Source organism: Macrobrachium rosenbergii, chromosome 47 (genome assembly GCF_040412425.1).
Source record: "Macrobrachium rosenbergii isolate ZJJX-2024 chromosome 47, ASM4041242v1, whole genome shotgun sequence".
In the NCBI taxonomy this organism is placed as follows: Eukaryota; Metazoa; Arthropoda; class Malacostraca; order Decapoda; family Palaemonidae; genus Macrobrachium; species Macrobrachium rosenbergii.
The window spans coordinates 37,667,399-37,684,309 of NC_089787.1; the positions used below are offsets into that span (position 1 = coordinate 37,667,399).

General features: G+C 36.0%; 1 protein-coding gene across 1 annotated transcript in view; it reads right to left on the bottom strand.

Annotated features, from left to right (window-relative positions):
• LOC136830774 (uncharacterized) overlaps window positions 1-16,911 on the bottom strand; it is a 175,121-nt gene that overhangs the window by 111,594 nt on the left and 46,616 nt on the right. The window contains exon 2 of the mRNA XM_067090677.1: window positions 15,060-15,173. Within this exon, the coding sequence (XP_066946778.1) occupies window positions 15,060-15,173 (114 nt within the window). The remainder of the gene's footprint in view (window positions 1-15,059; window positions 15,174-16,911) is intronic.

Consider the following 16,911-nt stretch of genomic DNA (forward strand, 5'->3'; position numbering starts at 1 on the left):
TATATATATATATATATATATATATATATATATATATATATATATATATATATATATATATATATATATATATATATATATAATATATATACATATACATAATATATATATATATATATATATATATATATATATATATATATATATATATATATATATATATATATATATATATATATATATATATATATATAAACGTACATAAATACATTATATATATACTGTATATGTATATATATAATTTAACTGGATAGAATTGTGAATAAAAAACGAAACATTATTTGCTTGGAAAAAGTAGCATCAAATATAGCATCTACAGCAACAAAACCGATCAGTGGAGCAGACTTGATTTTGCTGTCAGCCTCAAGATCCAATGCCAGCGGCTGTAGAGGTAAAATGATTGGCCCCCTGTCCTGCCATCAAATGTTCTTTCCTGTCTGAAAATAACTTCAATATCCTGTTCGTGGAAGTGGATGTAAAAAGATAGAAAAATGAGTGAGATACACTTCAATAACCCGCAACGTGTCCGCACGGACTCTTGCTTCTAGATTAGGTCGTATGAATCTGTCCCGGAAACAAAATAAAATTGCATAAAGCAAATTACTGCCTCTGAAAAACCCTAAAAATGCTTATAGTAAATTTTTTCATCGAACTCTACCATGGCAGTTTTTACTCCAACGTTGTTCTCAAGCCCGGATAAAAAGGCGCAAGGTTAGCGCCCCTGCCCCGTAAAATACCAAGCGTTTTTTATATATGCAACAAACCGTGATCTTCTCGTACAATTGGTAGCCTACTGAATAATTGTTGGTCTCGAAAACAAACAAGATGAATAAATTATTTCCTCGAGTTGGGTAGGATGCTTAGCTGCACATACCCATATGACATTTATAAAAGAAATAAAAAAATGTTAATAAAGAGAGCGATCTGAAAACGTTAACATAACTCATACTGAAACAGACTTAATCACATCCACCTCTCACGGTTATTCAACAGTGAACGGAACCTTACGAAACCACCTATGTTATTAAAAGATTACAAAATCGTTCGGTAAAGCAAATCTTACACCTTAGTCTATGTATAAAAAGATGCGAGGAAGTGGCTGGAAGGGGGGGGGGGGCGGCAAAGAGAGAAAAGGTGAGAACATTGAGCAGTACAACCCGCTGTATGAACCACGTTTCAGGAAATAAACTGGTTTATTTTACGATGATGGAGCTGATGTATCGATGGTAGACACACAGGAGTTTGAATTACGTGTCTTGTTGACAAGGTCCATAACAAAGACAGTCAGAAAAGCCGGATGTCGACACAATGTTACACTACGCAGTTGAGAGTAATGTAAATATTAATCTAATAAGTCTACGGACTACACCCGCTACATGCGCACGCATTAATATTTATACATTGTATGTTGAGCTTGTAACAATGTATTATAAGTCATTTAGGGAATACACTGTACCATTTTCATTACAAAGTATAGATGAAAATCCATCAAAAGCGCTGACCAAGATGTTATGTAACTGTATTCTTTACTGATGCAACTAGGTAGAAATGTAGATAGCAAAGGCAAGATTTTAAATTCTCCTGCAATTAGCAGAAGAAATTATGAGAGATGCAGATGGCTATTTTTACACAGTCATACAAAGGTGAAATGTTATGGAGTTTAATCCTGAAGGGCATTTGCGGCTTGTGTTCAAAGGAGATATACAACTTGAAAATGGATAGCATTGGTAGATTTATAGCGCAATATAAAAAATAATTTTAATTTTATGAAACTCAAGGTTAATCGTCAATGATCGACGAGTAGAAGTAGAAAACGGCAACTGTGAGTGAATTATCTAGACAAGGGGAGAATGAATAACACTGACCCTAAAATAGTGGAGACAAAACAAAAGGTCATTCGTTGCACACTGATAAAAAGAAACCGTGGATGCTAATTAGTAAGGGTAAGAAATGCGGAGATAGCCAAGAGAAGTCTACAAGAATAAAGCAGGTGAATACAGTAACATAATAAAGTGGTTTTAGAGGGAATGCGGAAAGATAAAAGAAAAATATGTGCTGGTAAAGGTAAGAAATGCGGAGATACCCAAGAGAAGTAAAAAAAACAAAGAATAAAACAGGTGAATACATTACATAATACAGTGGTTTTAGAGGGAATGTGGGAAGACAAAAGAAAAATAGGGTACTGGTAAGGGTAAGAAATGCGGAGATATCCAAGAGAAGTAAAAAAAAAAAAATAATAATAAAACAGGTGAATACAGTAACATAATAAAGTGGTTTTAGAGGGAATGTGAGAAGACAGACTACCGAAAGGGGTGCATGAGTCGAATATTTCCGATGCAAACGGAAGAGGAGACTGGCATACTAATGATGCGGCAGGTGTCCAAAACAAAATGCCTTGATTCTGAAGTCCAATGATAAAATGCAAAATCAGGTGACGTTGATGACACTTCTACCATGATATAAAAGCATTACTGACGGGTACCCTTTTAAACCTTCTGAGTAAGGGTTTTGCCTCTTAAATACTATTCTTTAAAGCTAGCTATTTCTTTATTTTAAGCATATGAATGTGAATATTTCCATGTCTGATTTGGAAAAATATAAGTAGTGTCCTCGTCCTTTCCCTCTGCAAAATAAAATTACGACTTACGATACATACGTGTTTCACGGTTAATTTCTTCACCATTTGTATGATTTGTCACGTTTCTCATGATTTGAAATATTCCAAATGAGAAAGTTAAACAAATGAAAAAGTTACAAAAGTAAAACATCGGACTGATTTCTGATAAATTTACTTCAATCTTACTTGTATTTTATAGTAACTGATCTTGAAGATGAAAAGATATTGGTTGTTTTCAAAACAATTATTAGACAAACGAAAGAAAAAGATTAATAAAAGTGTGAATGATGAAAATAAAAAGCAGGTATTATGGCGACGTTACTTCAGTTAACGTACATAATACTTTGCCAGTTTATGAAATCATACCAATAAATACTTTATAATGACAAGCTTCTGAAAATACAGAAAAATTACCTAGAATAAATTTCTGGTCCATTTATCATTATTACATTTGTGACCTGGAAAAACAGCAATCACAAACAAAAACGACATGAACCTAAACAAACAAATCAGCAAAGGAAAACTTGAAATAAACAAACAAAATCGGCCCAGATAACCTGGAATAAACAATGGCAACAATGCCATCCACCCTCTCTGCACTGGATGCTTTGTTCTGACAAATGGAAGCCCATAAGGCCATTTTTATTCATATGCTTTCATTGTTTCTAACTCTGTTGTCTCAGATCTTACACTATTTTCTTACTCTTCGAAAGGATATTGTACACAGCGATCCAGCCTCGTACACACAGCTTTCTCTTTGTCTCTTGTGAGTGAATTCAAAGTGTAGTCTTGTTTTCAAAAATGAGTATAATTGTGCCCGAGAGTGATGATGTTGCTAATTTTTCTTTATTTGTTTTTCGGAGGCCGTAACATAAGAGATTAAATAACTGTCTTGAGCCAAGGTTATGTCCTATTTATGCTCCGTTTTTATGCCTCGGGATACTTCCATTCATATTCATAGTTGAAGATGTAGTTTTACGGCTTTGCAGTTGACGTCATCTTCGGCAAACGTCCCATTTAAACTGAGTCCAACTCATAAAGCTCAAGTGTAAGTAGGTGACCTTATGCTACAGTTACGTTCCGGGTCAGAGGTCTATTTTTTTTTCTCTCTCTTTTTCAGCTATACAGTATAATCATTACGACAGAAAGTGCGACCATTTCCCTCAATATTGATGGCTTATTTCTATTGGAGATGGTTCATATGTTATAATTTTCAGTTACCATCAGCGAGAGCAATTTTCCCATTTCATTATAGTACACAGCTGAGTTATTATACGCAATGAAAACAAGATACATACGCAAACACACACACACAGAGAGAGAGAGAGAGAGAGAGAGAGAGAGAGAGAGAGAGAGAATAAATTCTACATAAACGTTGCTTTTATCCATTTTTAGCTGCCCACTGCAGCTGCTGACAGTTTTATCGACTATGTAAAACTAAATTGCTGGGACAATTGTGATAGTGATAATAAAAGCAAATAATTATAGCAATTTCATTACACTCACTGCCATTAGTATAGTTATTGTCGTTTTATCTTTCACCAACACTACAACCTCAAGTCCATTTTTGGCAGATGCACCAAAAATAACGCATGAAGAGGGCGACGACAGGCAACAAGAGCAGAAAATTCCTATGAGGAACATCATTCAGAAGTGTTCTGTGGGATGCATTGCAGAATCAAGACCTCCCTCTGGGGATAAATGGCGAGAGAAATCAAGGATGATTCAGTATATCATGTAAATGCTCTCAACCTTGGGCGGTTTTCTTAGGGCAATTTGATCCCTCTAATAAATGCACATGAAATGCAGATCCCAGGTTCAGCTGCTGACGGGGTTTCCATGAATTTTATCTTTATTAAGACGAGAAAATGGCTTTGCACAACTATCAGGATCTTTATACTTGAGAACTGAAATTTATGGTGAAACTAGCAATGAAAGCCTTCACTGGGTATTTATTTTGGACCTCATGTGGTGTCTCCATTAGAAATTAGGTCGTTATGAGTTTCCAGTGGAATCAAAGTTGCAAATAACCTAAACTGAATTCTTCATAGCTTTGAATTAATATCATCTATTCACCTGAATAAACACATTAACGATAGAAGACCGTAAACGATTCAAATTATCGTTGGCGCACAGTGATGAACGTTTGAATTATGTTGTTGCGCTGGTAGATTAGTTTCTATTCATTGTAAGCAAAATCCAGTTTCTAATGACACAACAATAGTAATCCTCCATTAAAAACTTGAAACTTGCCAAGAAAAATTGACCTTTTTCATTCAATATATGAATGTTACGCTGTAAGACCTAAATTCATGAAACCATTCCTGAAAGGAATTATACAGTGGGTAGAAGCTACTTTGGCGACCATTCTTGACAAAAATACAAATAAAAATGTACCCTTGGGAATTGCTTTTCAGCAGGTCGCATTAAGGACAGGACTTTCAAATATTTAGCCGTAAATAACTTATTAAAATCAAACCCACTATAGCCTGAAATAACTTATACTCGAAGGGAAGGTGAACATGATTTGATTAGACTTCAAATCCAAGTATTTATGGGTTACTACAGGGTAGAGTAGGTAAGTCGACCGCCACCAGTGGTCAACCCAAAAAGGCGTTGATTCAAATCGTGGTCAGGGTAGGTGCTCCCTTTGGATGTAAGTTATTCCGAAGGTATAATGAATTCGATCTCGAAGGGTTATTGTGACTTAATATTTGAAAACATAAACATGTTATTTAGAAACGCTAGACGTTTCTAGCTGGCTCTCGGAAACTGGCGAGAGTTCTCTCCCTCACCACACGCCGACTATTAACGCCTATTTAAACAGATGTTGTTGGGGCTCTTCTCTAATATCGTAGCAACATGGCCAATTAAAGTTGTGGACCCTCACTTCATTTTACACCTCGTCTTTCATTTCGAGACGTTCATAGCTAGAAACTTTAAAGGGATTTAAAATGGCATCCACCACTTGTCTACCTACCATTTCATCCAATCACCCACTAGGTCAAAAACTACCATAACGCCACTTCGATGGTCGACGTTCTGGTTCACCTTCTCTTGGTTGTCTGCCTGCCTGTGATTAGGAATGGACAACTTCCTCATGTCATCACATCTGCAGTACAACAGGCGACTTCCAAGTTATTGGACTGATCATGACAACAGCCGCTTGTCCAATATCAAAGCGAAAAGCTACGGTAAGATAAAAGGAATGTATTGTACTGTTCGTGACAACAGCTCCTTGTCCAATGTCAGGGCGAAAGAGCGAAGTTAAATAAAAGAGAATGTATTGGACTGATCGTTACTACAGCTCCTTGTCCAGTGACAGAGCGAAAAAGCTAAGGTAAGTTAAATAAAAAGAATGGAATCTAATCATTGCTGAACTAGTCTAGAGATATCATTTGCAAATAAATTCATAGCAGTACCACCATCGTCAAGTGAAGTTCAACTTTATTTTAGTCAGTTAAAACATGTGATCTCTTAACTATCAAGTACTCAAACTGATTTGAGTCTGGCCAAGAGAAACTTTACAACTTGATTCTGAATCTACTTCCAAAGAATCAGATGCCTGGTCTCGCTCTCAAGTTCTTTCGTTCATTTGAGTTCTCCAACAAATTACCCTCACTCATTTTGGGATTTTGGGGGACTCCTGTTTTAAAACAGTTAACAGCCATTTTTCCCTTTTTCAGATTCTCTTCCTCACTTCCTCAACCAGGTCTCACTATCTTCTCTACGGATGCTAATTAATCCCTTTCCTATGGTGTTAAAGATTAACTGATTGGTTAAAGATTATCATGCTCAACTACCAAGGTACCCAACACATTATATTTTATTTATTACTGATATGCACTGAATTTAAATCATACAATATTCGAGATATATGATAAAAAAAAAACATACAAAGTAGCCACGCTATGCCATCAAAAAGGACGGCCACAAAGAACCCGACAGTCACAATATCTCATTTTCCCTCCTCGCTGACCTGAAATCCAAGCACTGCCAGATTCAGTCTTTCCCGTTATCTCCAAGTTACAAAACTTTTTGAATTGAGTTGAAATGATTCCTAGAACACTCCCTTTTTCCCCTACTTTCTGGCAGGCTTAGATGAAGCCTTCGCTTGTCCGTACCGTACGGATGGCCTCCATGCGTGCGCAACATAGACACACAGGTAGGCACACAAATACGCACACATATACATATACTCTTCGTGGCCGCCCTTTTTGATGGCATAGCGTGTCTATTTTATGTTTAAAAAATGCTGGACACTTAATTTTAGTTATTTTGCGAATGAAAAGACTGACTAACCGTCACGCGCACACACGTGTGTGTGTGTGTGTCCGTGCGCGTGTGTGTGTGTGATGGTTGGTCAATCTTTCCATTGGCAAAATAACTAAAATTAAGTGTCCAGCATTTTTTAAACATTTTTAATTAATAAATAAGCTTCACGAAAAGGGAAAAGAAATGTATCTAAAGAGAAAAACCAGCTATATAACTGATCACGTGAAGCAAATAACACGCACTCGACGAATGGCCACGCACTGCCTGCAAGGCATCGTCCACAATCTCTGTCATTCCCCCACGTGTAAACAGGAACGCGAGAAAAATTATGCTTGTGTCCTCCTAACTTTCACTTGGGAAGAAAGGCCCATTCATGACAACTGACCCTCTTTCCACCACACCACAAAACAAAAACTTTTCTACAGTTCCTCACCGTTTGGCCCCCTTCTGCGACTCTGCCACCGCCCCCCGGCCCCCCGTCCCTCTCCCTTTGTTTGTTTCCGACGTGCGTCAACTGAAGCTGAAATAATTTGGGTCCTTCAAAACCCTTAATCTCGTAAGTAAGGGTAAAATCGAAGTGAATGAGATCCGTGCTTTTCTTAAATTAATTAAACCTTCAGTGGTTAGTTTACAACAACTCTAAGAAAACTAGGTCAGAAAACTTTGAAATGATATTGCTAAAAATTGTAATGACATAAAAGTCAGTCACCTGAATTCAACGCGCGAATTGCGACTTAATCTACCGTTATGATTTAATTTTCTATTGAAGTCGACGGGAAGCACAACGTATTATTATTATTATTATTATTAACAGGAGAAAGTATTCGTTAGGAATATTCCTCAAACAATATTCATTATTAAAGCAAGCCTCCACCGGACAGAGACCTTATATCTGAAAAGATACAACGGAGAAAAACAAATAATCGTATACTCTCATTTAGAGCAAGCCTGAAGGTAAGAAATGCAGGGAAAAGTTAATAACGAGCTGACCAAAGCCGAAGGAAGCGGGAGATCGGTTTCTCAAAAGAGAGACGAAAATGAATATTACTGAAAACGAAAGCAAGAAAAAAAAAATACACTATATTTATTTCACCCATCTGCTTCATTTGAAGCATATTTTCTTTGCTCTGCTTCCTCTTCGATTCGTAGTATCTCCACGTACATATATGAATTATTTTATTTTTATTTTAATCGTACATTTTTCGTTATTAAAAAATTACTAATCTCACCCAAACAATTTTTCTATCTTTATACATGAGTTTCTTGACCTTTGCATATCAAGATTTAGACCAGTTTCTTAGCTATATGTGCTTTCATCACCTATCAGTACGGATTCAAACTTACCTAAAATGAAGTTGCATTCTGATGTAAATCGAAACCCAAAGCATAACTACATCAGTGATCACGCGAACAGGATGTAAACATTAGAACGTACCCTTCCAACTTTGTTATGACTCAGGTCCCAAATTTATAAATATTTTCGTCATTGCTCACGAGCATGCCTTTGCGATCCTTCAATTGTACTAAAAACAAGGGTCTACATTTACAAGACAAAAACAGAGCAAAAATCAGTCGCGCCACCAGGCTCCCCCTCCCTCCCCGACACACACACACACACAAACACACCTGTCTAGGCTGTCTGCTGATGAAACCGGCCGATTTCCTCTGAAGTGATGCGGTCCATCCGCTGGGCAAGTGATTAATCTGCCAATCTCGATTTTATGTTGCTGGTTGTCCATAGCTCCCTGACAGTGATGCATTTATACTACCGTTTTCTTTTGATCTTCAGCTCCTTATCAAGCGAATCTCAATCAATTCCTGTTCGTCCCTCTCTATCGCTTCACTGAGCAATGTCTATCTGAAATTGTGTTTTAGGGACTTGGAAGTGATACCAGCAGGTCAATAGCTTCATGCACTGTTTTCGTGGTTTTTCGGACTTTTACTACTGTTTATGTTTGTATGTATATAAATGTGTATGTGTCTGTTTGGTCTCTTTTTATTTATCTGAAAATTTCTTCTCCCTGTTTTCCCTTTTTTTAACGCACGGAAGTCTGATTTGTGGAAGACTGCTTTGCTAGTTATGGACCTCTCTGGCATATTCCACACAATTACTCGTTTGTTTTGTAAAATAATCTTTTCTTTTCTTCAGGGCTGCAGTGGATAAGAAGGCTAAGCTCTCCCTTTCTTCAGCAGTTATATCGAGATTATATGTGATTAATCAGTAAAGCCTCTGTTGCCCAATGGATACCTGCAAGAATGACGCGGTGATTTTTTTTCCATGCGGCTGTATGAAATGGCTGTGAATATAAAGAGGACTTTGCAAAGGGTCTTCATTTTTCGACTAAGTTGTTAGAACGACTACTCTACGGTTTTTCCATAATCCAGGGAAGCAATTTGTTACTGAAAAATTGCTCATTTTGTGCATTATTTCCTTTCATTCACTTTTATTATCAACTTTATTCTGGTTACTGAATTTCTTGCTTTTACCCTGTTCGGCTTTTATTAACTTTATATATTTCAATTTTCAGGAAGAAACCACTCAGGCTGTGTGAAAAATGTTATGCAATGGTAAAAAAACAAAACTAACGTTTGAATTATTACTAAAATTAAAAAGTGCAACATATTTTCGGCTTATATCCAAAAGAAAAAACACTACTTGGGAGAAAATACCAAGGAAATAACTTAAACTTCATGAAGCCTTCTTCAGATATAACTAACAGTTTAGAAAAGCCTATTAAAATATAGTAAAAATTTCGTGCATTTGATCACGAAGATTACGATAAACTGAAGAAGGAAGGCCTCATTTAGCCTTTTCAGTTTATGCAGAATTTGTATTGCAATCTATACTGCAAATGGCTCTAAAGAAAGTCATTCAACTTAAAAATTTTGAATTCCTCTTTGCTCAGAGAAATTATTTAATTGGTTTCAACTGCATCCTTCCGCCTTTCCGAGGTAAATGGCCTCAGGTGCTCTTAATGTCACGTTACAGGAACTGAAGAAAAATCTGCGCGGCCAGCGTCAAAACAACCGCTTGTTCATAGCCATAAACATTCAAGTAAAAATAAGTCAAAGTAATAAAATGAAATGGAGCAAAAAATTATAACCAAATAATACTTAATAATTCCGGTAAAGGAATAATATAAACAAGTAAAAAATGCTCCGAACTTTCTTCGGTGCAATCGAGTTTTCTGTACAGCGTATAATGCTGTATGAAGCTTTCAGCCACGGCCCATGAAACTCTCAGCCGCAGCCCATGAAACTTTCAGCCTTCCGGTGGTGGCCTGTGTTGTTGGCACCTATAGCTGTGCCAGACACACGATCTAACTTTAACCTTAAATAAATAAAAACTACTGAGGCTAAAGGGCTGCATTTTGGTATGTTTGATGATTGGAGGGTGGATGATCAACATACCGATTTGCAGCCCTCTAGCCTCAGTAGTTTTTAAGATCTGAGGGCGGGCAGAAAAAGTTCGGACGGACAGACAAAGCCATCTCAATAGTTTCCTTTTACAGAAAACTAATAAAAAGACATTCCTATAACAAATATGTTAAGACCAATACTGACAACCTTCAGATTGACTGATATCACAAACACCTAACCTAATCCTTATCTGCTGCAGCTTTGCTAACTTCAAAAACAAGTTCCAAATGGCCAAGGGATGAAATTAAGGGACATGGCCAAGTACTGGGACCCAAGGGTTGTTCAGAGATCTATTTAACGAAATGGTGAGACAATGACATGATATGAGAGAAGATCACTTTAAAATTAAACCCTTCACGTCACAGCTTAAATCGATTACTCTTTTCCTTTCACTAATCCTTCATACACTTATGCTCATGTGGAAGCATAAGTTAGGAAAACTAGAGTAACTTAAGAAATAACACTCTCTTCAATATACAATGTTTCATTTACTCTCTTTACCCCTTCCTTCTACATTAACACCCCTGAATGACTAGGGAAGCCCTAGTCCCATTTTTAGTTTTCTGTAAAAGAAAACTATTGAGATGGCTTTGTCTGTCCGTCCGTACATTTGATGTCCGCCCTCAGGTCTTAAAAAGTACTGAGGCTAGCGGGCTGCAAATCGGTATGTTGATCATCCAACCTCCAATCATCAAACATACCAAATTGCAGCCCTCTAGCCTCAGTAGTTTTTATTTTTATTTAAGGTTAAAGTTAGCCATGATCGTGCGTCTGGCACCATGGCTGAAAGTTTTATTGACCGCGGCTAAGTTTCATGGGCCGTGGCTGAAAGTTTCAACCAGCATTATACGCTGTACAGAAAACTCGACTGCGCCGAAGAAACTTCGATGCACTTTTCACTTGTTATTACTTAGGCTTGAATGGCTAGAAGGATAAGTAGAAATTGGCCAAAATAATTTCATGGATTGACAAACCCATTGCACAAAGAAAACGTCTTATGGGTAAAGCCGGGTGCACAGGCAAAGGGTCGGAAAAAAAAAATGTTGAATTTGTAAAATATATCAATAGACGAAAAATAACCATCACACACTAATGATATACTGTAGACTAGACAACACTAACATAAAACAGTCCGAGCGACTAGACTGTGTCCATCTCTATCACAAAAAGGCATTACAGTCACAAAATGGTCCTCATTACTCTGCGCAAATTAGCAATCCTGAGATTCAGTTCAGTTCATTTTTTTCTCTTTATTTCCAAACTCTGGCAATAGGTGCGGATATAATAATTATTTTGGCGTTAATTTCAAGTTTTTCGTTTTACTTTTCCCGGGTCTGAGCTGTTGTAACTGAGTGGACAGTCCAGCCACCATTTACATAGAAAAAAAGTAACATCAGTATTTCCAAAAACATAAGCATGGGATATAAAAAAACATAGTAGAACTTAAGCGAATATGCATTGACATCAAGAATTTAATATATATATATATATATATATATATATATATATATATATATATATATATATATATATATATATATATATATACATACTGAGATATTGAATAAAATAGCATATAAGAGTTCAGGCCTCTTTAATCGCTCAAAGGCTCCTTCATTCGTATATACTTTCATCCAAAGACCGAAAGTTTGAAAATCCAAGACAAGATAAAGGACCTGGCGCATTATTTCCGAGGCGCGCATGCACACAGGAAGCGGAATTGTGACATGAAAAGGTTTAAGCTTAGCAGCACGTAAATGCTATTTTTTTCCGTAAGTTCATAAACACGAATAATGGATAAATTCACAGAACCTTTACCATCACACGCAAACACTATAATATATATATATATATATATATATATATATATATATATATATATATATATATATATATATATATATATATATATATATATGGAATCTACTGGTCATCTTTTACCAGATACATATGTAATTTTAATAGCCACAATGCCCTCTTAACTTTCTCGAATCATTCGTCCTTTCTTGGATACGCTTGTCACTACAAAGCCTTAAGATCCAAGTGCAAGAAATATGAAGAAATTCTGATGCCCGGTAGCGGGAAACGAACCCGGGTCCACTAATCAGAACGAGAGAGTACAAGCGTATCCAGAAAAGTGCGAAGAATTCGCGAAAGTTAAGAGGGCATTGTGGCTATTACAATTATACACACACATTATATTATATATATATATATATATATATATATATATATATATATATATATATATAATATATATATAAAAAATCACAGTAGATGCATGTGACTTAATACATGGACAGTAGATCACTATATTAATACATATAGCAGGGAGCACAGTTTCGGTTTTCCATTTGTACCTAAATTTTGGCTGGTTTCAAGGCATTCTGTGTAAAATTTTAAGCATAATTTCATAGATGCAAAAGTGGAAATACTGTAATTAATATTGAAAAACTCATCCGTCAAAATCAATAACGAATATATAACATTTCAATTACTGTATATGTCTCCTGAGCCAACGCTTGTAACTGAGTGCTCAGAGGATGCCACTATTTTTAAGAAAGGATTAAGAAACCGCGTAAACATGAAAAAGTCCTAACAACTAGGCCGGACAAAAGACAGGTTAAGGTCATTTAGGCCTTATACACGAAGCATGAAACATCTCCCACCCCGGGAAGGGGATAGTAACATAAGAACATACTAAACGCATCCTACAGTCAAGTTCATAAACTTGCCGTTAACGCATTCACAGTCCACACTTCAATTAATTCTGGAAAAGTTAACATATTCTCCAGAACGATCTTGCCCAGAAGATCTCCACACAACTGTCTCCAAACAGGTTCCAGGATTTTAACGATCACACGAGGTACTTCGAACACTCATGTAAACATGTCCTAAGCAATGTTTCCAGCAAGATTCAAAGAAAGTTTACATCTCTTGTGTACGCAACCCAAAACTAACAAGAATACTTGAAAAAATGAGAATATCTTGCAAAATGGAGCTAAATTTAGAATAATAGGAGCCCCTAGCTATTCCACTATTGCCAAAGCAGAGGACAGACTGAATAATTTCTAAAACAATATTTTCAGGATAATTAGTTAAATAGTTACCTATAAATATTTATGGGCTACATAAAATTCACAAAGAGGGTATCGCAACGAGACCTATGCTCAGCTCATAAGACACCCATAAACATAAGCTGATCAAGGTTTTAGTTCTACTGTTTATCTCATTTAATTACTAATAACTGTAACACAAAACTCTAAGAATTTTACCACATAACGTTGACCTCTTTATAACCTAGTTGGATGCAGAATCACTTTTAACCCTTGGACAATTCAACTGGTTTGTTCACCCCAGCACCTTTTCAAAAATATTTTTAACATCGTGAAAGTTTATAAGCTTTGCAGCTGGCTGTGCTGGACACATATTAAAAATATTATATATATATGAGTGTATATGTATATTTAATGATAACACTAATCTTAAAAGAAAGGTAATTCGGCCGTTTAGGCATAAAAATACTGCAAATCCTCTACATCCCAGAAATTAAATGAGGCTAGCAGAGCCATTGCATATATGCGATGCCTGGCTTAAGAAATGCGATTTCATTACAGCACAAAGACATCAAAAACAAAATATGCTTTACATTCAGAATAATATTTACATGATTAATTGGACGGCTTATATGAAGGTGCTCGTAAAATTCAATTAGTCATCTTCTTTCAGCTGGTAATGAATCCAGTGTAATCGATTTTGAATATGCCAGTGAGTATGCATTTCTGAGTTCAGTGGGATATATATATATATATATATATATATATATATATATATATATATATTATATATATATATATATATATTTTATATATAAATATATATATATTTATTTATATAAATATATATATATTTATATATATATATATTTATATATATATAAATATATATATATATATATATACATATACATATATATATATACATACACACAATATATATGTGTGTGTGTGAATCTGATTTTCTCTTCATTTTATGACTATTACATATTTTCTTTTTCATTTCCTTAAATTCTGCATATTCCATCGTACTCATCTTTTCCCACTGGTCGATACCTTAATTTGCTTATTTACGTTGCATATATTCTGTACGTTCTAGAAAATGACTCATAAAACGTTGCCCCTGTTTAAACTACAAATTTTACAACAAAAACTTTTTTTTATATCATTTCATTCAAAGGAAAATTACTGATGACTAATAGTACGTTCAGTTTACGGTGGAAATGAGATGAAGAGAAAAATTACTGTGCTTTTCTAATCATTTCTAGGGGTTCTCCTACTATGAAGTTATGCTCAGTAACAATTGGGAGACGTATTATTTACCAGACTGATAATGCCTAAAAAAACATCTCATTTGATATAAATGCAAACAAAAGTATCATGCAAGATACAACACTAACTGGGAAAAAGGAAGAGGAATAACTGAGAAGCACCAAATTCAAATGACGAGAAGCCTACCTTTTCAGACTGAAAATGGCAAAAAAATGTATGTCTATAAAAAAGAACATTATCATTATACCTGATATGCAGCAGCTGTACAATCGTCAAGATGAATAACCGAGATGCTAACCTGGTAGAAGCAATGCAAATGAAATAAATATGACAATTATCAGAGATCTAAATTAAAAGTACAGTAATGACCTTGAAACGGGAGAGGGAAAGAAGAAATGAAAATACATTCGAGGACTTACAGCATGCTTCCGAGAGCTCGTCCTCCCCACCCTTGCAGTCGGTCTTGTTGTTGCACCATCGACTCCTCGGCAAACACTGCCCGTTGGAACACTGGAACCCTCCCTTGGGACAACCTGCAATAGGAGAGATAATAGAAACAACCATAAACTTGTTACTCTCGGAAAACAATCAACTGGTTCATTTTGCAAAACACTTTCCTTTCCCTTCATTCTGTTCTTCCGGTAGATTTTGCGAGTTATCATGGCCTCTTTTTCGCCAGCACCAGACTGCTAAAGTTTGCTGCAAGTTGCAATCATTTGATTATTTGCTATATAATTGAAAATAGCTTACAAACCTTTAATTTTATGTAGGTACTAAAGTAATCCATTTTTGAGAAACGACTCCCCATTTTTCACTTTTAACTTATTTTACTTGCATTTGGGTCTCATTATGATCCATTGCTGCCTGCACCAGTTTACTTTTTTTTTTTTTTACCTGTTCATAGCAGACGCATCAACCTTGCTTTCAACTTTTCTATTTTATTCAGAGCTCGGGACCAGCACAGTGTTAGCTCTCATAGCAAAGTTTTCCTGGTCCTTTGCTTAAGAGTTCAATAAAATTGTTTGTCAACAGTTAAATGTGACTCTTTCGGGATGCTGACTTCTTTCTTCATAAAGTAAAACGTTACTCTGTTTTACGTGTTATATGTTTCTTTTTACATTACTTCAATCAATGTGCGTCCTAACCTTCCTAGTTGCCACTTTCAAAGCTCTATGGCACTGCCTGGTTTTGATTTCTAATTTCATGTCTTACTTCGTGGATATCCTATTTTCCAGGTCACACTGTTGTTATATTTCAGTTTGCTTTCCCTCTCATATATACCTTTGGAGGATTGTTTCTATACTACCCAACCTCTACTTGGCCTGCGGGAAACATTTCTGTTAGTGTCGGCATTTCTAAAACTATTACAATTTAAATGAAATGTATATTCATTCTTAAACAGCCCCAATCCTTACGAAAATTGCCTGAGGGAAAATCGCATAAAAAGAAAGAACGTATTGTCTCCATGAAAAAGACAATTTTACATGTTCATTTGCCCACGTCCCCTTTGTGCCAATTATCTTTGTTTCCCCACGTCCCCTTCAAACCAATTCCTTCCTCGTGTAGGGAGAGTTGCGATAGCAGGGTCAGCGTGACAGACACAATGACGGGCAGACAGACAAAAAATATACAATCGAAGCCTCAACCCTCCCCCCCAACACCCCATCCGGCACTGTCTGTTAGTGGGAGAATAAATGAATAAAAAACTAAGCAAAACCATTAGACAAAAATACCACTTTATAAATAGCGTCAGAACGAAACGAACTTTTACCTCATGTTTATTCATTTCTCTTAAGAACTGCTTTTCCCTTAAGATATTCCTGTCTTAAGTTTCTCCTTTTTATTATTCAACAAAATCAAATTTTCTTTCTGTCACTTACGATCATTAACCATTTTCGCTTCTGATTCTTTAGTTTACATCTCCCGAGCTCCTCTCTCTCAAAAAATTTCCTTCCCTCTTCAATTTTCTTTCGTAATTTCCCCATTTTCGACTCAGTCCTAAAGAAAATCAACCTCTCTTGTGACTGACCGCGCTTGTTCATCTACGTGATTCTGATGTCAGTGACGCCAATTTGCAGAAATCAATCAGTTACCATTCCCAAACTTTTCATATCCCATTTGACTTTCGTTTTTGAGGATGGCTTCCAAATCATCCAATTTTCTCCGCATCTTCAAGCCTCACTTCTTGACGTGTTGCGTGTCAGAGCTGCTTCTTGCCCTTGGTCTTTATTTTTTGTTATTAGTTAATGCAGCTGAAAGCAACTCCTTTAG